We start from the raw sequence: 24,317 nt of genomic DNA, 5'->3' as shown, positions 1-24,317 counted from the left end.
ATTGCTTTCTCACTTTCCCTCTCTTTCTGTGTGTCGCTGTCTCTCCAGAGAGCACATATGCCCTCTGACAAAATTAGAAAATAAAATAAAAACAAGGAAGAGACATTTTGAAAAACTGGGCAAATCAACTGATTAAGAACTGTGTAGCACTGATAAAACGGGAAGTGGGTCCAGCCAGCCCTCTCTTAGGTGACTAGTAATTAACTGTACTAGGCAGCTTTAGATTTGCAAAGTTGTGAACAGTTCTTGCCAAACCAATTTCTCCCTTCTTACAGTGCCACAGGGTCACTGCTTATGAGGGTGCATACTTCTTGGCTTGAGCTGGAACCCTTTTCTCATATTCCACTCTGGGCAGTCAATGGTGAAGACCTCTGCTTGAGCTGGGCCTTGGATATCTGGTTCTTTCAGACATTCTGTGTTCCTAATAAGATCTCCTTGCTTTCTCTGGGATAGGCAGGCATACTGTACCCAAAGGACATCCAGCTGGGATAATGATGGTTCAGATTTGCATTTTGGGTGCAGATGGGTTACCATCTTTGAAAGTGCATCTCGGGATGACTGCTGAGCCCACAGGGGATGGCCCCTGCCCCTTGGGGTGACTGCTGAGCCCACAGGGGATGGCCCCTGGTTGGCCGAGGTCTTTTATATCTTCCTGTGTGCCTGTGATCTCTGTCGTTGAGACTGGGGGTGGTCGGAGGTGTGGAGCCCCTGTTTTGGAGGCCTGTCTATCTCTGTCTCTCTCTTGTGGGAGAAATATGTAGGTAAACTTTCAGGGACAAGGGAAAACAAAACAAAACAAAACCCTGTAGCTTAAACAATCTCCAAGCCCAGGAGTCCCGTTCTTTCCTGGAATGGTAGGAGCACGCTCAGGTTCTGAGGCTCATTGTGCCATCAAGATTTTTTTATGAGGATAGCCAAAACCCACACAGATGGTCTTTTATCCAAGCTTTTGTCTCCTGGCCAAGTCTGCAGAGAGTGGACACTCCTCACCCCCTGCCACATGCATTCACATCCAAGGTCGCAGGTGAAAGAAGACCTAGCCAGTGTGAGTGGTGGGGTTTCCCTTTGTCTTAGAAATTCCCTGGAAAATGTTTGAACAGAACAAATGAAGACGGAACTTGTATCTGCTGATATATGGAAGAAAACTACTATTGTTCGTATGTAAATATTTTCATAGGTGTCAGGTGCTTGTACATGTATTTGTCATTTAATCCTCATTAAAACTGAACTATTCACCCCAAAGTACACAGCAGGAGAGATCCAGAAAGCTAAGTCGTATGTCAAGATCATGCTCGTAATTGAGTTGGATTTCAAAGCCAGACATGGCTGACCCCATGCCATGGGCACTGTTCCATGTGCTTGTAACTGAGGTGGGGAAAAACCTCCTGGATAGGTTGCCAGAGGGGTGTCCTGTCAGAGAAATTTGGGCTTGTTTTTCTTTTACAAAACCTTTTTTCTGAGTCATGAGATGCTACATCTGCATATTTACAGCGACAGCAGGATCTAAGGGCCTTTCGTAAGCCTCCTCAGAGAAATGCTCTTAGAACCTTTCTCACACCCAGCTGTGGCACACATGCACATGCTTCTACCTGAAGATTTGGCAGAGAAAAATGATAGATCTTCTTTTGCAGTTTATGGAGTTTTAATGGATGAACTATTATTCTCCAACACTACCCTGACATAAAAATTGTAATAATCATAAGATACTAAACTTTTCAACTCCTTACCCTTTACCTAAAGCTTATGGAGGCAGCCTGTGGCAATAACAGCAATATTAATAACTAACCTTTATTTGATGCCTACTATGATATGCTTTGTGGTAGAATATGGGTTACCTCATTTCATTTTCACAACAACTTCAAGAAGTAGGAATAAGGATTTGAAAAGATCAATAAAAACCATTCATCTTTCCCCTATATTCCAAACCAACTTAGAGATAAAAATAGGTATCAAACAGGTGAAGATTAAAATGTCATCTTTTTTTTTTAATTACTAGAGGGCATGTGCACTTTCCAGAGAGAGACAGAGAGACACAACACAGCCCCCAGTGGGGCATGGTTACATTGCAGTCCTTTTTCCTCCATTTTTCCATCCCATCAGGATTTGGGGCATGCATGCACATGTGCCTGGCTTGTTTTACAAGCAGTTGGGGCCAAGACTTGAACAGCAGTCAGCCTTCAGATCCGGTTCCCAGGGCCACAGCACTTAAGCACTGCACTATAGGGTCAGCTTAGAGAAGGAACTACCTTAAGTCAGTTTTGAATCTTCCAAAATGCCACCTTAAGTGATAATAATACTGAAAATTGGTGAGTGAAGTTTAGTACTGCTAGCCAAGTAGGATTGCTGGTAATAGCTTCCAACTGTTCTTAGCCCCAAGGGACTCTGCTTCCTCTATTAGATTTTATTAATTCTGCTCATACCTTTATAAACAAGGTCTTTGTTGAAGTGCCCCCCTTCCCAATTCCTCCTGAGCCTTGAATTATTTACCCAGTTTGAATGTCTCGTCCCCCAAAGTTCATGTGTTGGAGTTAGTTGTATTATGAAGGTATTAAAAGGAGTCTCATTCTGGTTATGGAACTGGCATATGGAGCCCTTGAGAAATGATTTTGCATCAAGGTGGGACCCCCCCATAATGAAGTCCTGGTGGGTTTATAAGGAGAAAGCATGAGACAGAGAGAGACATGTGGACACAGATGAATATGCTCCCGACCTCTGCCATGTTGCCATACGGTTGGAAGAGCCTCACCAGATGTGGCTGCTGGGCCTTGGACCCCCAAACCAGGAGTTGAATAAATACTGTTAGACCTTGGACCCTCAAACCAGGAGTTGAATAAATTCATCTGTCCTCATAAATTACCCAGACTCGGGTATTTCCTGTTATCAGCAACGGGACAAACTGGGACACCAGTAAACCAGAAGGAGCTTATGTTCTCCACGGCACTGGTCCCTTAATAAACAGGGGCGTCTAAACCCAGGAGGAGACGAAGGAATTAGCACAAGGACCACAAAATCACAGGTACAGACGGTGTTGTCAGCGGACAGAACAGCACCTCCCATCATTACCATGATTATCAAATGCACGGAAGAGCCTTAGTGACTCATCCAATAAAGCAAAATTTATTTGAAAATGTCATGACATTTATTTTAACCTGTACTCTCTCTATTTTTTTTAACCAACAGAAATTTTAAGAATGTAACTATTGTGTTTGACTAAGGATATATTTTTGAATACTTAAATTATGCTCACATGCACAAAAGCTGGGAATTATTTTCAAGACCTTTGTTTTTAAAAGGTCACAGAACTTCCTCGGGTCTGAAACTGGAATGAGGTGGAATGAACTCACTCTGTCATAACTGTTTCTATTAGGATAAAGACAAGGTGGGCCACCCACATCCTGAAAGCATTCTTACAAACCCCATTCTAAATCTTTTATTTCGAGGAAGAAAGTTGGTTCTTCTGTCTTACAGAAAGAGGGCACCACGTGCTCGGCCCCAGCAACACCTTGTCCTTTGTGTGACCTGCTGTGGCTCAAGCAGAGAGCAGAGTCTACAGAACACAAAAATAAACATCTCTCAGGGCCTGTGGAATCCGACGGCCTGTGTAATGTGGGGCAGACGGTAGGCCCAGCGCCAGCTCTGCAGGTGAGCCCGCCGCAGCGCTCACTCACTTGTAGCCACTTTGCAGAAGAAGAAGAGCGGGCCCATGTGGTTGTAAAGTCCTATTGCCAGGTTTGGCTTGGACATGCTGTGTACCTGGTGAGGTAGATTCCCTTAGGATTCATGACCTAAGTTGTGGTAAGGCCGCTACAGGGGACACAAAGAACAAAGGCTGGGTAGTTCCTTGCCGCCATGCCTCAAACTTCCTGTATGATCTCCCATGTGATCTGAGAAAATGTCTGGACCTGAGAATTGGGGAAGATTGTCCTCTGAATACTTACTGAGTAGCTATTCTCTTCCAGGTACTATCCTAGGCACTGGAGGTGGTGTGGGATTAGGAGCCTCCAGGGTTTCCTGCTCTGAGGGATTTTAATGCCCTGTATAAGACCTGTGCCCTTCTACCTGCATGCCCATCTCAAGCACCAGTTGTCCCCAACACTTTACGATGTGAAAGCTTAACTTATAGCTAGTCGAAATACTTGACTCCTTGCTTCTCTCATTTCAACAAGATGGTGGAGCGCAGTGACTACAGAGTGAGGAAAATGCTGTAGTGTAGACAGGCAGCACTGTTCTTCAACAACAAGCTCTTTGTTGATTAAACAGAAAGACTCTGTGAGATACATCTCAAACCCCCATAGTCTCTCTCAGTCAAGAAGTCTCTGATATAACATGATCTGAGTTCATAACTCTATACTCTGTAAGAGTACAAAAGTAGAGGTCTAGTTGTCTAGTGGTTGGAGGACCTGGATCTCACATGGCCAACCATGCGGTTCAAATCCGAGCCCCGGCAGTTAGAAAAACATGCCAGGTGCATGCACACCTCAAATCTTGACAGGATAGATAAATGGAGGAGAAGGGTTTGCAGCATGACCACACCTCACTGAGGGTTGCTTTCTCCCTCTTTTTTTTTCCCTTTCTCTCTCTGTCTCATTCTGGCAAGTGCATGTACCCTGTGGTAAATAAAAAAAATAAAAATAAAAATAAAAGGGCCCAAGTAGGATTGAGACGTTCTGTAAGGCCACTGAGTTAACAGAGAAATTTATTTACTAAACCACACAAATATTGTGCACCAACTATCTACCAAACATCATGCTAGTTGCTGCGATACCTGATTGTATGTTATATTTTTTGGTCAAAGAGGGCTACAGTTCAGGCTCGTCATTATTTTATATGCACTTTCAACTAGGAGAGAAAAGCACTCTATTCCTGCAGAAAATGGTAACTGGGGGCAGGCTCCTGATTATGAGTTGTACTGTCAATGGCTCAGAAGTAAGCATTTTTCTGACATTGCCCAGAATCAGCGGCCCTATGGATTAAAAGCTAAAAGTGTGAGAGAGAATTTTGCTTTCTTCTCTCTGCCTCTTATGTGGATCACGAGTTGTACCTTTTCCTTCCTGTCTGTAGACCAAATACCATATAATTCACTCTGGTGTTTATTCTAGGTCTTATGTAAAGTATTCCTATCCTCAAAGTAACACACAATGTAGAAACTTTGGCAGCTTCTTTAGCAAAGGTCAGTGTTTCGGTTTAGTGCCCAAAGGTCCCTGACAAACATCCAAAAACTTCTGGTTGAAGTCAGTAATTATTTACTCCCCTGTTACCAGGATCTGTTTGAGGACTAAGTAGAGAGGAGCAGAAAGCAGGGGGTGGGGAAGAGGGAGTGAATCATTTGTCTTTCTTAACCTAACAACAATATTCTTTTTCATAGTGTACATGTAATGTCATTGAATAACAAAAATAAATAATTCTATATACAGTTGAACTGATGTAAGACCTAGAGATTCTAAGTTGGAGAAAACAATTGGGTCCCTGGGGCAGAGACAGTACAAACATGAGCAGAGAAGGATTTCTTTAACTTCCCTTCCTCATTCAGTCCTTTTTTGGAACTTGAGTTTGCCCCCAAAATAGACATCCATAAGGCTACCAGCTGGGACACATTGCTATACTGCTGTAAAGGCTCTGCAGAAAGTGTTGGAATTCTCTCATACTTGGAAAATTGTTAATATATATAGTTCCCTTGGTGTTTACCAGCCTTGGGCCAGGATATTGAACAGGGCCTACAGTCCTGGATTGGGGTAGAACCAGACACTTAATTCTCAGCTGCTGTCTCTCTCTGGTGAGTGCACACATTTTATGGCAAAAACCTTAAAATGAAAAAAAAGTCAAGCTACTGAATAGTCACAAGAGGCTAACATTGAACAACAACATTTAGCAAATACATGCCAGGTACTGTGAAGGTGCTGGGGACACAAAATGGGACAGGACTGTTAGGGCTTCCACCGGGATGGAGCCTAAGGGCCAGTGGAGAGACAAAAACATGCAGTAAGTAAGAGCACAACCAGCTTTGAAGTCAGCCCTGGTGATGAATCTCGTATAACTACAGAATTTCTTTTCTCCCTGGTTTATTTATTTATTTCATCCATGAGAGATAGAGAAAATGAGTGAGAGAGGAGACCCTCAACAAGATCTTGATGGCCACCATACACCTAGCTTAGATCAGAGGCATCGGCTTGTATTGTGCACAGGGAGGCCTAAGGACATGAACCTGGGGCCATCCTGTGGGTCCAGCAACACAGAACATTATCACTGAGCTGCCACTTGGCCTGATAAAGCATTTACTTCAGCTATAAAAGGGAGATTGTAATACCCACCTTACAAGATTGAAATGAAGATAAAATAGGGTAACATATGTATGGCAGTGAATTCAGAGCCCGGTAGATGAAATGTCCCTGAATAGTAAAGTGTTGTTATATTATTATTTTAAGGCTTATTCTCAGACCCAGGAGTCAGGAACTTGAGTTCTAAATACTTGCTGATACCGCCATGAGAAATGCTATGCTCCAGTGTGTACCATTAGAAACAAGCTGGTTGTGTTAAATCTTTTTCATTTTGTAGTTGGAATGGCTGATTTTCTTGCTTTATGTCTGAAGGTTAGACTTCTCTGATGAAAATAAAGTACTTTTCATGCTTCTTTGTGTTGAATTACCACTTTAAACTAGTGACAATTATTTATGCTTTTAATTTATTTCTTATGACTTGAAGGACTTCTTCAAGTAATGGCAGAATTTATTTCATTCGTTTATTACACACTGAGCTCTTACTCTGCACCAGGCAGTGTGTGTGTTTCTGTGTGTGTATAGTGAGGAGAATTGGGGAAGATACAAAGATGATTTAAGATGCTTTTTGCTCAGGCCTGACCCTGTAGCACAGTACAGTGCTGCACATTGGGAGCTGGATCTCCCCATGACCAATCCCCACCCCCCCCACCCCCACTGCAGGATTTGTGGTTCAAATCCTGGCTTGGACAGCTTGTGAAGTACACAGGGCACACATAAACATGCAGGCCCAAAATCCAGAGAGGAAGGAGGAATGGAGGAAAAAGAATTGTGATGTGACCACATACCTTTGAGGAGTGTTCTCTTTCTCTTTCTCAGAAAAGATAAATTTAAAAAATGAAAGCAAGAGTAAGGAGTTTATCTTTTGTTTGTGTCCTAAGAAAACTTTGCTTACCCCCAAATTATAAAGATTTTTTTCTGTTCTAGAAGTTTTATCATTTTTGTTTTTTATGTTTATATCTGCTATTCATTTAGTTTTTGCATATGGTACAAAATAAGACATGAGGTTCATTTTTTTCCCCATTTGAATACATGTCTAGCTCTATGTCTGAACTCTCTATTCTATTTCACTGATCTACTATGTCAGTATCACACTGAATTTATTACTTTGGATTTAGAGTAAATCTTGAGATTAGATACTGAAAGTCTTCACCTTTGGATTTTCTAGGTCTTTTTCATTTTTATATAAATTTTAGAATCACTTGCTAATTTCTATTAAGAAAAGATGACTGGAATTTAGGTTAGGATTTCATAGAAACTATAAATCAACTTGGGTAGATATGATATCTTCTAAGTCTTCCAATCCATGAACATGGTATCTCTCTTTTCTTAGGCCTTTATAAATTTTTCTCATTGTTTTATTTGTGGGTTTTAGTGTAAAAGTAATGCATATATGTTAAATTTATTAGTAGGTATTTTTTGTCTTTTTGATGCTACTGTAAAGTGGTATTTTAAATTTCCAATTTCAAACTATTCACCGTTCACATAGAGAAATGCAATCAACTATAACAGAAAAAAATAAATAGCAGTTCATCAAAATTAATGGCTTTGGATCAGCTTCTGTGGTCCAACTGGTTGCATGCTGGACTGTGGAGCTGGAGCTGGAAGCTACACATTGACTATGGTTTGCATTATTGGCCCAGTTGACCTGAAACATGCCAGGTGTGTGTGTGTGCATGCCTAGAATTCCAGTGAGCTAGAGGGTTGGAGGAAGAGGATCATGATGTGACTAGGACCTGTGGAGGGTGCTTTTCTCTCTCTTTGTCATGTGTGAACATGCTCTATCATGACAAACAACAACAAAAAATAATAGTTCTGGTGTTCAATATACACCACTAAGAAATGAATAGGAGAAAATATTTGCAATATTCAAATCTACAAAGGACTTGTCTTTAAAATACATAAAGAATTTCTTTTCTTAAAAAATATTAAAGCTGATTGGCTGAAGGATATACAAACACAGTAAATGGGTGTGAATACCAGATATAGTGTGTGTGGAAGAGTAGGGCCTGAGGAAGGACATTTACAAGAAAAATACAAAGGCAAAGCATTAATGGGACAAAGAAATGTGGTATTATCTGTTGAAGATATTGTATAGTTTTATCAACTGGACTAGGGAGAAATGTTTACATACTGAAATATTCACTTTGTAAGCGTAAATAATGTGATTAAATGTATAATAGAAAATGAAATTTTAAAAAAAGTAAAAAAATTTTTTTAAATTAATTAATTTATTTTAATTTGACCAGAGAAAAAGACACACACACACACACACATTGGGTGAGGGGGAGTGAGAAAGCGAGCCACCAGGTTCAGGACTCGAGCCATGATCAGCCATGTGGGAGTGTCCAGTGCCTTAATCACCATACCACCAGCCTGGTCCCTCCTTTTTTAAAAATGTTTTTAATACATAAAGAATTTCTGTGTCTCAATAATAAAAAGACAAATAGCACAATAAAATATGGGCACAATATTTGAATGGACATATCACAAAATGTCTATGAACATTTGATAATTACATATAGATATGGTTATCTTCATTAGTCATCAGGTAAGTACAAAATACTACAATGAGATACTTACACACTCAGTACAATGACTGAAATTAAACAGACTATCAACATTAGTATTTTTGAGATTGAAGAGCAATTGGATTTCTAATATGTTACTGGTAATATCACAAAAACACCTTAAAAAACACTTGGGCAGTTAAATATCCACTTACCATGATGACTTGGCAATTTCATTCCTAGGTGTTTACTCAAGAAAATGGAAACACATGTCCACAAAAAGAATTACACACAGATGTTCACAGAAGTTTTATTCATAAGGTCTAAAACTGGAAACAAACCTAGTGTTCATCACCAGTTGAATGAGTAAACAGATCATAGTATATCCATAGCACAAACTACTATTAAACAATAAAAAGAAATCAGCTACAGATTCGCACATACTGGATACATCTTAAAATATTATCATAAGTGAAAGAAACCAAAGCAACACAGTCCATTTTGTATGATGCCGTTTTATGACATTATTGACAGATAAAACAAATCTGTATTGTCAGAAAGCAAATGAGTGGTGGCCTGATGCTGGGCTTGGTGAGGCTGTTTCCCTGCAAGGGAGCATGAAGGAATGTTGGGGGGATGATGAAAATATTCCATATCTTGATTATAGTGGTTGTGGTTAAATGAGAGTATGTTTCTCAAAGTCCATTGCAGTAGAGAATTAAAATTGGTGTATTTTATTATGTGAGTGAGGGGTCTTCAGAAAGTTCATAGAAAAGGTATATTTTGAAAAACTGTATGAATTTCAATATTTTTGCACAAAAATAAACTTGCACTTTAATGCCATTTTCCCATGAACTTTTTGGAGTTTCTTTATTAATTGTACCTTAATTGTTAAAGTTTCTAGCAATCTTCTCAACTTTAAACATTTTCTGCTAAGCTCTATCTTTTTTGGATATTTTTATAGCCAAATCCAAAGTTATACTCTCTAAAAGAGTTGTTTCTCCCCTCCCTGGTGTTTCTCGCTTTCCTTTATTAGTGTCCAGTTTAGAGGAAGACTCATGCGTCTTTGTGGTAGTAGTGATTGTCATGGAGGCCCCTGGTTGTTCCCTGAGTTCTCATTGGCTTATGCAGGGTTTTGGCCAGGATTTGTCACTGGGTAGCTTGCTGATCTGGCATTTCATATAAAGCTAATATCACCTTGATGGTCTCTAGGTAATAATGTCTGTTCTTACCGTGTACAATGCTGAAGTACCTGCTCCTAGTGGAACCAATGTATGGTTTATACTCTCTGTGTGGCCAGGGTCTGAGGGAATTCCCCATCATTCTTGTAGTGGATCTTCTTAAGCATCAGCCATGATTTCCACTAGGCCTACCTAGCATGTTTGCCATAGAATCACATTCCCCCTTTGCCGTGGCTCTGGCTCTCATCTTACCTACCTTCTGTGTCTCCATTGTGAACACAGGAGACTGTCTGGGTCACTATTGTGCCATATGGGAGGAGAGGACAGTCGGTGGGCACTGTCTCTGCCTGCACGTATCATCAGACACCCAGAAAAGCTGTGTCTTCCCACAGTTACACACAAGAGGTGTAGCACAGGACTCCTATTGCAGCCTTGCCTCCAGCTGCCCAGATGTGCGGGAGGGCAGGGGGAGGGGGAGCTTTCTCATCACCATACCCATACCTTCCCTAGTCAAGACTCAAGGAGTGGGAGACATGGTCCCTGAGCAACCTAGGCAACACATCACCCCTCCCTTTTAAAAAAAAAATCACATTTCCTCTCTTGGTAGGCTTCTATTAATATTTGCCAATTCTGCAAGGAGGGACCGTCTGCCACGACACAATCCCATGCTTTTTTTTGCCGGTGGGTGTATTTCTTCTGGTTGGATTTTATCTTTTCATTCTCTGTAGCAATAAGCATCTTGGATTAGATTCAATGACAGAAAGAACCATTGAGAAAACCTGGCTTTCCAAAAAAGGAGACATTTCAAAAATACTATGCATGAATATTTTAGCAGTGCCCTAAAAAAAGAGAGACATGGCCAGTTTCATGATTCGTATGAAATAACAAAGAGGCACAGCCACCTCCTTCCAATAGTTGAAGGTAACTTATATATTAAGGAAGATGTACTTAATCATCAGTCGCCTGGTCCAGAGAATAAACATCAGTAATTCAGTGTCCTGGTTCTGTACGTTAGGAACTAGCAGCAGAGAGGAAGTGATTCCCACGGGGTTGGACAACTGAGTAGTGTCATTGCACCCATCTGTCTTGATATCCACTCTTGATATTTTCCTACCACACTTCTTTACCTCTTTTGTGATTGCAAACAAATTTATGAATTAAGAGTGTTACCAAAGGATAAGGCACTAGAGATAAAAATATTCAAGTAAGAAAAGAACAATGGAAAGCCAACGCTGGGAGCCTTCCAAAAATAAGTGGTTCCAGGATCACTTTTCTCCCCTGCAGTTCACTGGCTATAAGAAATTTGTAGGTTTGATGATATGATACTAGGGAAGACGATTGTAGATACCAGAGACTGTAGAAGAAGTTGGTGATTAGTAGGGCCTGGGAAAGAGGGGCTCAGGGACAAACCATTTAACAGACACAGTATGGAAAGTTACCTGTCAAGGAGGATGTATATGATAATATCTTTGACTTGATTGACAAACATTGCTTTGAAAAATCAGATTATACACAATAAAGATGTACAATGATTAAATGTACTATATACGTTATCATCAATTGTTAAAACCCATTTCTTTGTCCCATAACGTGTATAGTATCCCCAATTGGATTAGTGAGAAATGTATTCTTGTTGGAACATTCACTTTACAAGTTAAGTGACATATGTGATTGAATGTATAAAAGATATTAAAATAAAATAATAAAAAAGGAATTAAAAAATGATTAAATGTAAATAAGAAATTGCGCAATAAAAAATTAATTTGTAGATTTTCTACTAATAGAAGAAAACTTTAGAGGACAACATGAAAGAGTTACCCCCCGCCAACATGGCCGACCCATGGCTTAGTGGTTAAGGGAACCATATCCTACATGACCCCTCAGGTAAAATGGGGGAAAAAAAGGAAGAGTTTTCCCACAAATGGAATGTTTCACTGGAATGTTATTGAATATTAGGAAGAATTCTTCTGAAATTATTATATTTTTTAAAGCAAAGACGATAAAGTGAAATTGAGAATATATCCCACTTGTACCATAAGGAGTAATCTAGAAGAATATCATAACATAGAGCAGATGCGGAAACAATTAAATTGTAGTGATTGGTGTCAAAATAAAATAAATTGGGGAACCAACAGTTAGCGTAATGGCTATGTCGCTAGACTCCCATGTAGTCGACCGTGGTTCGCATCCCGGACCCAGTGGCTTAGAACTCACGCTGGGCGCGTGTGCATGCGTGCCCAAGATCCCGAGAGGAGAATGGAGGAGAAGGGATTGCGGCGTGACCATACCCCCTGGGGGGTGATTTCTCACTTTCTGTCTCTATGTCTCTCTCTGTCTGGCGAGCGCACACGTCCTGTAGCGAAAACCTCTCAAAAAAAAATTTAAAAAAAATAAAATAAATTGGAGGCTGATTAGTGAAATGAAAAATCACATCATAGTATATGCTTCCTTTGCTTACAGTTTTAGATACACCATAAACTAAATAAAAGATTTTTCCATTATATTTGGATGGTATCAGGTGGGTTAATTATTTATAAGAATGCACAAGCTATTATTGTAGAGGAACTGCATGCTGCTTCGAAGTCTCTAGGTAACCAGGTTAACCTTGTTTAACTTGAGCATTTCACCTGAATATACATAAATCTTTTAAATGACCTGTTTTGAAAGAAGCTCGCAGGCATCGCTTTGTGAGCAGCAGTATAACCTGTGCAACCTCGTATGTTTCCCACCTCCCCTACCCCTTCTTGTATCCTAATTATTCACATGAAAACCTTAGAAAAAGCTAGGACTACATTAAGCATTAGCATTGCTTGGTCATATATATTTTTTTAAGTTTATTTTTTATTTATTTCTTCTGTAAGTGGCACACATATACACATACAGACCAGGAGAAAAAGACAGCGCCCACAACAGGTTCTTGTCACCATGATTCACCCTTAGCCAGCCAATCCAGATCATGGGCACACACACATATATCCAGCATACTCAGGGAGGTCTCTGGACACAAACCTGGAATCTTCCCATGTGGATTAGCCTCGCAGAGTGTCATGTTTGGCCGCTGAACCACCATCCGGCCCCTGCTTGGACATTGTACTGACAGAAATGCCAGAGCAAATTTGAAATCCCATGGGCAGATGGACAAGCTGCCATCCAAAGTCTACTTGTCTCCATCTGTGTCCGGTACGATCTTGTCAGGGAGTCCCCTCATTTTGCTGAATTTGTTTCACCATGGCAAAAGGGCCACCACACCAACGGCTGGCATTTATAATTTTTAAAGGATTATCTATGGATTTGTTTAATGTGCTTTAATTCTCTAAACACTTCCTAGTTGTAGAGCATTTAGGTGACTTCTGTTTTATGTATTATTCATAATGCATCTATTATTTTTATGCATAGTATTAGGCTTCTCTCAAATTATTTTCTTAGGCTAACTTTCTGGAAATTAGACTGATGTTCAAAGAATATGAATAACCTTTTGTTTTTAAATGAGAGTGAAGAAGAGAGTGCAAAACATATTTTAGATAGGATTACTGTAGCACAGTATCTTTAGAGTTTTCAATCTTTCAAGAGATTTTGGAAATTTGGATTTTAGGTTTTAGGGAAATATGCTATTAATGCATGGTAACTAAGAAAACATTGAACAAACACCGAGGGCCTAATGGGAATGTCCTGAGATTTGATGTGCTCATTGCCCCCAGTTGGTGACTGCTTTCTTCTGAGTCTAGCTACAGTCGGGAGGGTAGGCAAGAGGGTATTATTTTGTACAAGCAAGGAAACTGAGGCTCAAGAATGATTATTCAACAGCTTATTAACTGCCTGCCCTTCTAGGAGGTAAGCTCCTGCAGGCAGGGCCATTGTCTGTTCTTTTTGTAGCTCCTAAACCAACTCCCAGACTGATTTCTGGTGCATATTGGACAGTAAATAAATATTTATTGAATTAATGTTTGATGAATAAATGAAAAATGTTATTTATGTGGCATGTGATAGCTACATTTTTATTACCTCATATTTTATCTCATAAGCATGAAACATTTTGTGAGAGTAATAATATTTCTGCCCCTCCCCATTTTATAGATGAGTGAACTGAGCCAAACAGGTAGAAGTAAATTGCCTGAGTTCATATCACTCCTCAGAGGGAGAGTCAGGGGCCCAGAAGGTGGTGTAGTGGATATGGTATTGGGCTTCCCCATGGTCGATTATAGTTCAAGTCCCAGACCTGGCAGCTTGAAAGTCATTGCAGGAGCATATGTGTGCTTGCCCAAAATCCAAGAGGAGTGAATGGAGGAAAAGGGACCGCATCATGGCCATTCCCCCAGGAAGGGGTGATTTCTCACTTTTCCTTTTACTGTCTCTGTCTCTCTCTGGAGAGCACTCACACCCTATGCCAAAAACCTTAAGAAAAAAAAAATGAAGGAGGGAGAGTCAGGACCAGAACCCTGACCTTCCTTGGCTGGCTAGTTCTTTTTCTTTTTTCTTATTTATTTATTTATTTATTTATTTATTTATATTATCTTTTCAAGTTGCTCTAGATTGTGTGTGCTCATCTGAGATGGGAGAGAGCAGGGGAGTGAGAAAATTCCCCCAGGAGGATGACCATGCTGCAATCCTATCTCCTCCATTCTCTTCCTGGGATTTCGGGCACACGGGCACACATGCCTGGTGTGTTTTTAAAGCCACCTGGTCTAGGACTTGAACCACACAGTCAGTCATGTGAGATCCAGCCAACTTATCCACCACACCTCCAGCTGGCCCACTATTTCTTTTCTCTATTCCACACCGACACTCTGCCACCATAGTCATAGTTACTGAATATCTCCCACCCCATTCTCTCACATACTGGCATTTTATTCTGTAAGTCAATATATCACATATGTCTAGAATAAGGATCTACAAACTTCTCTGTTAAAATGCCAGTAGTGAATATTTGGGGTTTTGTGTTGCAAGTACTCAATTGCCGAAGCAGCCCAAGACAAAACGTAGATGCTGTCAATGGTATGGTCATGTTCCAGCACAATTCTATTTTCTCAAAGGGGCAGTATAACCAAATTTTGCTTGAGGCCTGTAGTCTGCCAACCCCTTCCCTGGAAGACAGGCAAATGACCTTATTTAAAAAGGTAACCAGTTAGTCATGTTGCTAACGCACTATACAGGTATTTACATTCCCTCTTAGCTCTTCGTCTTTACATAATTTTTCATAGCACGGTGGTCTGCAGACACCTTCAATTGCTCTGAGGTTGGAGTGGTGTGCTAGAAAACGTTTAACAGCTGGTCTCCCAGGGGATGTTAAAGCATCCAAGTGTCATTGGGCAATTTATGACTTCTGTGGCATAAAAACTCTCACTGTGGCCAAGTTCAAGTCATCCACATGAGGTCATTGAGCATGGCACGGGACAATGTGCAGTTAGAGCTGAAGGACAACATCAGTTTGGATCCCCTGGTGGAAGTAACAGAAATCTCAGCTACCATACTTCCAATGATAAGTGAGCGGCATTGCTACCTCACAGGCTATAAGGAATGGCTCCAGAATTGGTGGATTCACCAGCTCAGTGACATCACTGAGGTCCCGGGTTCTTTTCATTGTCTTGTCCTTGGCTTACTGACTGTTCTCAAGCTAGCTTTCTTCTTGTTATAAAGTGGCTGCTGTAGTTCCAGGTATCATATCCAGGTTCAAAATGTGTACAGGAAGAAAAGGGACTTGTTTCTTTCCTACCCCTGTTCTTTTTCTTTTTCTTCTTTTCTTTTCTTTTCTTTTCTTTTCTTTTCTTTTCTTTTCTTTTCTTTTCTTTTCTTTTCTTTTCTTTTCTTTTCTTTTCTCTTCTCCTCTCCTCTCTTCTCCTCTCCTCTCCTCTCCTCTCCTCTCCTCTCCTCTTCTCTTTTCCTTTCCTTTCCTTTCTGTTCTTTCTTTTTTTCCTTTCCTTTCCTTTCTTTTCTTTCTCTCTCTCTCTCTCTCTTTCTTTTTCTTTCTTCTTTTTTTTTAAAGAGAGATTTTTGCTATAGGGTGCATGCGCTCACTGAAGAGACAGAAGGACAGAAAACAAGAAATCACCCTTTTCCCTGGGGTAGGGGGGAATGGCCAAGCTGCAATCCCTTCTCCTCCCTTTCCTCTTGGGATCTTGGACATGCACACACACGCATCTTGCATGAGTTTTAAGCCACTGGGTCCAGGATTCAAATCACAGTTGATTACATAGGAGTCCAGCGAAATAATGGTGATACCATCTGCTGGTCCCTCTTATGTCCTTTTCTTAAGAGCAATGAAAACTTTCCCAGAGGATTTCTTCTCAGCTCATTAGCTGGAATTAATTCCCATATCAGCCTCCCATATCAGTGAATCCCTCACTCACTAGGCCAGCCTCCCCTGAAGCAAATGGCTACAGGAAAGAAAACAGAAGCCCAAACAAAACCAAGATTGTGACAACATGGGAGAAGGATGAACTACGGATTTGTGAGGGCAACCAGCTCTGTTTGTTGCAGGAGACTGTGATATGAAAGCAAGAGTACAAGCATAGTAGACCTTTTGAATAGAGTTCATGCTGTTTGTTTTTTGTTTTGCCAGAGGGCACATGTGCTAGCCAGAGACCAAGAGACAGAAAGAGAGAGAGACTTCCCAAATGGGGCATGATTATGCTGCAATCCCTTCTCCTCCATTTCTTCCATGTGTTGGGATTTTGGGCACACACCCAGTGGTGTACCACCAAGGCTAGAACTTGAATGGCTCAGTCAATCCCAGGATCTGGCTTCCGAGATCGGGGGCAGTTCCTTGAATACGAGTTTTTCTTTGAGTGTTTAATTTTGGAGAACAAAATAGTTGACTATTGGTGGTGGTTGTTGCCAGAGTGCGTGGGCTCTCACTAAAAAGAGAAGAGAGTGGGGAGAGAAAGAAAACTCCCGTCAATGGAGCATGGTCATGCCACAATTCTCTCGGCTCTATTTCTCCTTCCTATCAGGATTTTGGGCACACATGCACATGTGCCTGGCATATTTTTTAAGCCAGTGGGACCTGAATTCAAACTGTGGTCAGTCATGTGAATCATGGTGGGCCACGTGAGATCTGGCTTCCTTATCGGCTGAGCTACAGGGCCAGCCTGAAAGCAGTTGACTGTTAGTTACTTAACCAGGACACCGAGTTTTATTTTGAAGGGACTGTTCTTGAATCTCCAGAGTGTTGGAGACTCCTTTGGAAGATTGATTTTGCTCTGAAATCAGAGATAATTCCATGGTCAATCAAGTCAATGACATGCACATTTCAGGGAAATACCAATGGAATCTTTTAAAGAACTGCATTTATAGCTATATCAAGCTATAGTTCCTGACATTCCTACAGCTGTACCATCAGCAGAAATTATTTGTGTATGATTAGACAAAAGCATTTGTGAATTTACACCAAGGAATAAGGATAATGTAATGCAAGTAGATGGGCCTTAGGAAAAGTGGCTTTGCGATCTGACCAAGGTTGCCATACCAGTGCTGCTGCCCAGTGGTGTTATAATAATTCAGTCAGTTATTCCATCTCTCCAGCCTGAGTTTATTTCTCTGAAAAACAGGATGGTAATACCTACTTTCTGGGGCCAGACTGGCACAGTGGCAATACGACTAAACCCACTTGAGAAGATCCCCGATTCAGGTCTTATGGCCTCCCTGGACCAGCCAGGGGGGTGCCTGTGCCTGCGATCCAGGCTGGCTGAGACTAGGGGTGAATTGTGGTGTGGAGACCCTGATGCAGGTGCTCATTTCTCTCTCTCATGGAAGAAAAAAATAACTTGAACACATTATACCTGCCTCCTATGGTTGTTGTGACTTGCCAAATTCTATTGTGAGCCATTTTCTTGAGCAAGTTATCATAAAGTAATTTTTTTTCCTTACTAGACAATTCGGTTTGTGCATAGGAACCAGAGGTATGTAGTCTGTGTTCACCAAATAATGCACACTTTGTCATATTTTAAATGATGTTTCATATAATTAATGTTTTCTTCTGGTGATCATAATAAAATTATGGGTGATTTGCTCAATCCAGTAGAAAATGTGTCTGTCAAAATTCTTATTTTGTCTCTTAAAAAATACTTGCACTTGGGGGTTAGCTAGCAGGTGGTACATGGTTAAGGTGGCTGGATTCTTACATTACCCACCATGGTTTGGGTCCCAGACTTGATGGCTTGAAAATCACTCCAGGTTCATGTGTGTGTGTGTGTGTGCCCAAAATCCCAAGAGGAGAAGGGATTACAGTGTGGCCATCTTCCCTGGGAGGTAATTTCTCACTCACTCTCTCTCTCTCTTCCCCCTCTGGTAAGTGCACATGTCCTATGGGGGCGGGGGAGCCCTAATTGTAATCAAGAAGGCTGTTTGACATGCTAAAGAATACCTTAAGAAACACCATGCCTCAGTTTCTGTGGAACCAGAGTCCAGGCACAATTTAGCTGGAACTTTGTGGGTCTCACAAAGCTGTGATCAACATGCCAGCCAGGAGGCTGGACAGTGGTACAGCAGTAACACCATGCTCTGTGAGGCTCAGCTCATGGGAAGGTTCTAGGCTTGGATCTGGAGACTCCCTGAAACACCGAGCACACGTGTGTCGTAGTCCAGGACTGGCTGAAGCTGGGGTGGATCACAACATGAAGACTCTGTGGGGGGTACCTCTTTCTTTCTCTGACTTTCTCGTCCATGGGAAAAATAAATACAATTTAAGAAAAGGATGTCAGTTAGACTGTTCTTAACTCGAGGCTCCACTAGGGTAAAATACTCCCAAGTACACTTAGGATGTTAGCAAGCAAAAGGCAGTAAGAGTTTCAGGATGTTTTGTGTAAGTTTATTCCATTTTATTTACAATAGAACCTGCACACATGAGAGATAGAGAAAAAGAGAAAAGCACCCTTGACAGGCTGTTGTCATGCCATAGCAAGGAAACCTTTCCCAGAGGACTTCCCCTCATCCATGGACTGGAATTACTTCCCATGTCAGGCTGAATCCTTCACTGACTGGACCAAGGGAGACCAGACCGGACAGAGGCCATTCCCTGAAACCATGGATGGGACCAGGATTCCCCAATGCAAAGGCCACAGGAAAGAGCAGAGAAAGCAGAAAACTAAACCAAATCAGGGTCATGATGAACTGGGGAGACTGAGCTGTGGGCTCCTGTGAGCAGCCAGCCCTGACCACACAGACTGGACTGCCTATGAAGTGCAAGTACAACGGCAAATCTTTCGATCATGCCTTTGCCTGTGGATTGATGAACCGCAGGGGCCCGTATGACTTTTGCTCACATCCTTTCTCTTTTTTTTTTTTTTCCTTTTGGCTAGAGGGCATGTGCACTCATCTGAGAGGGAAAATGAGAAAGCACCCATCGGGGATGGTCACATGGTAATCCCTTCTTTTTCACCTCGCTATTCAGGACTTTGGGCCCACATGCCCACATACTTAGCATGTTTTTCAAGACCCTGGGTCTGAGACTTGAGTGGAGCTGTGAGTCATATGGGATCCAAGCCACCGGCTGGCCCCACATCCCTTTCATGTAGACTAAACTATGTGCCACACCTACCTTCAAGAGAGACTATGGAAAATGTTCAAATGTGGCAGACACGGATTTGGCTAAAATTTGAGAGGTTCTATTATTGAAAAAAAGAAAAAGGGGATGGGTACCAAGGACAACAAACAGCTTTTCCCCCAGTACAATATTTATAATGACAAAAATCATATTTAATGAGAAAGTAATAATCACATTTACCAAGTGTAAAAAAGTCAACTTGTAGACATGGTATTAAAATATGGACGTGTCCTGGTTTTTTATTTTAGATGACTGATAACCCATGTGCCAGGTAGCATTAGACACCAGTCTCGAATGCCCACAAGAAACCACTGGACAGCAAACTCCTCCAAGCTCATAACTTGGCTGTCGGAGTAACTTGGAAAAGGAGGAGGAAGAATTGAAACCATGGCCAAAGTGAACCGAGCTCGGTCTACCTCCCCTCCGGACGGAGGCTGGGGCTGGATGATTGTGGCCGGCTGTTTCCTTGTTACCATCTGCACCCGGGCAGTCACCAGGTAGGTGGGATTTTCTTCCAGACTTATTAAGATGAGCCAGCTTGTCTTGTCTTCTAAATTGGCTTCATTCTATTTCCGAGCCCATCATTGCGGAACCATGTGCGTGTGCGCGTGCGTGCACACGCGTGTGCATCCACACACACACACACAGGTGTGTTTCCTTGTACTGCCCACACATCTTTTCTTTGCAAGAAATGTGACTTTCTGACACTTGGACTGCCTGGTTAGTAGCCTCTTCTACAGCATCTGGTTCTTAACCCTGAGTGTTAGGCTGACGTCTTTAGATCGGATGTCATGGCTATTGCAGCCATTTGTTTTCATAAGCAGTTCTAGAAGCTGTGGTGGTATGTGACACCTATTTCTTCTTACCTTCCACCTGCTATTCATAATTAATGTAGAATATTTAAAACCTGCTATGTATGGGGAAGTGCCCTGTTTTGTTCTTTAGGGGAGAGGATGACTCTGTGGCTTTGTCATGATGAAATTACTTTTCTTAGAGTTTTAAGAAATTGCTGACCAAGCACGCAGAGTAAGTTAGCATTAGCTGACATGGCTTCAGGAATGGGTAAGGTGATTTCTGTGAGTCTATTTCTCCAGAATTTTCTTATCTATCCTCTTCATGATCAATTTTAATTAAGGTAAATCTTAGTCATTAAGATTTTACAGTAGAAACAGAAAGCTAGTTGGATAGGCTATGTAATTCGTCACCCATGCATTAAAAAGTCACTATGGGCAAGCTGATGGCAGGAGAACATAATGGGTGTAACATGTGGTTTTAAGTCTAGGGGTGAGGAAAAAGGGCATTAGGTATAAGAGTATGTATAGTTATAAAGCTTATAGTGGATTTGTGAACATACCACATGGAGTTAGCCTTACTGAGGTTTTTTGGGGGGGTCAATATTCATCCCAACAGGTAAGGTCAAAATAATCCTTGGAAACCCTTGGGTTCCCCAGGTACTAAGTCCTTAGAGTTTAAAACCTAGATAGTACTTTTTTTTTTTGCTTCAATTTTGATTTTGGCCAGAGTGGTGGAGGCTGGGTCTAGGCTGAAGAAGAGTAACAGCATGAATACAAAGATTCTCTCATTCTTGCTTGCTCATTTCTCTCTCTCTTCTCTCTAAAGGCATAGGGTTGAATTAAGCTGGATGCATGTGCATGAGACTCATTCTTCTCATTTATATCTGGCATAAACACATTCTTGAAATCTGCATATGCTAGCTTTTTCCTGTACAGGTGCTTTAATTCAACAGAACCCTTTGTCTCTCTTCTCTGGCAACACGTCCTTGACAGTACAAGTGCATACGTTGCACTAATTACTTTATCTGGTGACATCATCAATAGGAACATCAATATTCTTCCCCACAACATAGATATAAGCAGGATAGAAACAAGATATTTTATTTGTCTTTGCTACAAAAAGAGTTGGTTACTTGTCATAATAAACTGTAAATTTTAAAAGTGTATTAATTTCTTTCATGAGAATGAGAGAGACAAGCACGGAAGCATCCTTAATAGGGTCTCATCCACAGTTCTCATCAAGCCTTCCAGCTCAGCAGGATCATGGGCACATGTTTGCAGAATGTGTAAGTCAATCGCAGAACTGAACCTGTGACCTTCCACACGGAGCCAGCTTCATAGGGCAGCGTGTTATCACTGTGCCACTGAGCCAGCCCAAAATATAGATTTGTTCAAAAGAATATCATTGATGTTGAGTCTGATTTTTCTCCCATCTGTATTATGGAACTTGTGTTTTGGGTGTAACAAGTTGTGGAATTAAGAGGAATCTCTTTCATCTTGGTTCTTATATGTGGATTTGTGGACAGTATTTATAATTACAAAAAAATACTCCCATTATTCCCATGAGGACAAATTTCTAGATGCTTATACTGGCTCTTGGTCTCATGGGGGCTCATGCTGGAGTCTCCTGGCTAGCTGAGTCTTCGGGATAAAGTTGCCCTCTTCTGTAGTTGTCCATAGGACTTCTGGCTGAGATACAAAGACTCTTTTCCTGGTGCCATTGTCTCATGTAAGCCTTACGATTTAGACAGAGTAGGCATATTTGTCCCCTGTCCCCATTTCATAAGGTTAAGTCATTTGCCTACATTTTTTTAGCTCATAGGACAAAGTTAGACTAAAATTCTAGTCTTCCTTCCATTTAATCGTGTTTATTGGCCACTGCATACACACTCATGATCCACTGACCTTTTTTTTTTTTTTTGAGAGGCATTTCCTATAGGGTGCGTGTGCTTACCAGAAGGACAGAGAGAGAGAGAGAGACAGAAAGCGAGAAATCACCCCCCAGGGGGGATGGCCACGCCACAATCCCTTCTCCTCCATTCTCCTCTCGGGATCTTGGGCACGCGCACACACGCGCCTGGCGTGAGTTTAAGCCACCAAGTCCGGAACTCGAACCGTAGTCACCTACATGGGAGTCCAGCGACATAGCCATTATGCTAACTGCTGGTCCCTAATCAACTGACTCTTAAAACATACATGCTCACACCAAAACAACTATTGCTCTTTCCAACACCTAACTAAATAGCTTCCTATCCTGTGATTTCTCATACATATACAGTAATTCTACTTCTCTGTACATACACACACACACACACACACACACACACACACACACCTGCAGTTCATCCTTTAGAACAACTATCGATCGTAATAAAAGGCACAGGGTTTTTAAAAACCACCTTCACTATGGAAAGCATCATGTTAAGATGGATTACCTCTTACATGGGGCTGTCATGTCAGGAATGAGAAGTCATGGTGCCAAAGGAATGTCTGCAAATTCCTCTTGCAGAGGCTCACTACCTTCTCTGTCCTGTTGGTAGTTGGCCTTGGGTGATATTACCCTTAACTCATGTACAAATAAGTGCACATCAAATCTGAGGGAGATTTTGCAAGTATATTCCTAGGCTGCTGTCTTCTGTAACTATGGAACTAACTTAGAGTAGGCATCCATAGATAATTGAGGACATACAGCAGGGACACAAACTTATTGATGGTCTTTCAGGCTCATCAGCGTCTTATGTCACTTGTCTAGTTTGGTGGGACATTAATCAGTTTTTTATCAATAACAGTGGGAAGACCAGCAGATCCTATGATTGCCACCAAGGGCTGAAAGGCTTGCATCTTTTTTTAGGTTGTACCTTTAAGTTTTCAACCTCTATTCATTTGAAATCCATTCTCCTAATAGGTACCATGCATTCAGTGAGAACAAGGGTCTGTGCTAGATGTTTCCAAGAACACAGATGTTGGAACACCTTCCTGTAGGCTCAGACATAAATAACCAAGCTACGAATTGCAATGTGCTAAATATAACTTAGGTAAAAACAGAATGTAAATTAACACTGAGAGAGGGATGAATTCTGACTTTGGAGTTCCGGGCAGGCTTTATTAGAGAACTTGTCCCTGGAATGAGGACTTAAAGAATGGAAATGATTTGGCTAGGCAGAAATGAAAGAGAAAGACATGTCGTGCTGCACCAGTGTGTTCACTTCATCTGTTACTGCTTGGTGGTTGTGGTGGGCAATCTTCATTCCTGAACTATCATGGGTTCAGCCGGAAGTCAGGAAAGAGGGCTGTGACCAGCAGCAATAGCCCCTTATCACAGGTTACTAGGATGTGCTGAGAGGACACTTGAGCAGGATATGTTCAGAGCAGAAAAGCAATGACGTAGGCAGCATTGGAATGTAATGTCCTGAACCAGGGAGCGTGAGAGAACATAGAAATGGAACGAGGCAAGCAGCCTCCACAGTGACTTGTTCAATTCAGAAAATCAGCCTCCTGGGCAATCGACACTTTATTTTTAAAATATGCTAAAGAATCTACTCATTCATTCCTGGCAAAAACTCGAATAATATAGAAATACGTAAAATATTTTGCTCCCCACTTCCTGAATTCTTCAGTATCCAACTTTACAGGAGGCAGAGCAAGATTTTATAGCAGATTGCCTAAAGTTAAGCACATCAACAGTCTCTTTAGACCTGTTGAAATGTTTTTAAAAAGCAAAACTAACTTTATATTAATATATAAATATTCTTTTTATTTACATCTGTGAAATCATATTATACAAACCATTGTGAGTGTCTTTCATTTTCACATGATAACATCTCTTGGAAATCTTTCTATATCAGTGTATATGGTTTCTACCTCATAAAAAAATAGCCGCTCAAATTTCACCCTAAGGATGTGTTCATCATTGTTTAACACACTTTTATTGAAGGACATGTACATTGTTTCCTGGGGTGTTTTTTTTTTTTTTTTTTTTTTTTTTTCTTTTTAAAAAAAAATTATTTTTTAAATCCGGCCCT

The 24,317-nt window shown here is 41.1% G+C and overlaps 1 protein-coding gene across 1 annotated transcript in view; it reads left to right on the top strand.

Moving 5' to 3' along the window:
* SLC16A12 (solute carrier family 16 member 12) overlaps window positions 1-24,317 on the top strand; it is a 102,043-nt gene that overhangs the window by 55,335 nt on the left and 22,391 nt on the right. Inside the window, 1 exon segment of the mRNA XM_027771492.1 lies at window positions 19,750-19,998. Coding sequence (XP_027627293.1) covers window positions 19,889-19,998 — 110 coding nt within the window. The 5' untranslated portion in view covers window positions 19,750-19,888.

This window comes from Tupaia chinensis, unplaced genomic scaffold, assembly GCF_000334495.1.
Source record: "Tupaia chinensis unplaced genomic scaffold, TupChi_1.0 Scaffold000217_1, whole genome shotgun sequence".
In the NCBI taxonomy this organism is placed as follows: Eukaryota; Metazoa; Chordata; class Mammalia; order Scandentia; family Tupaiidae; genus Tupaia; species Tupaia belangeri.
The sequence above is the reverse complement of the archived record's forward strand: the minus strand, read 5'-3'. Positions and strand labels throughout refer to the sequence as shown.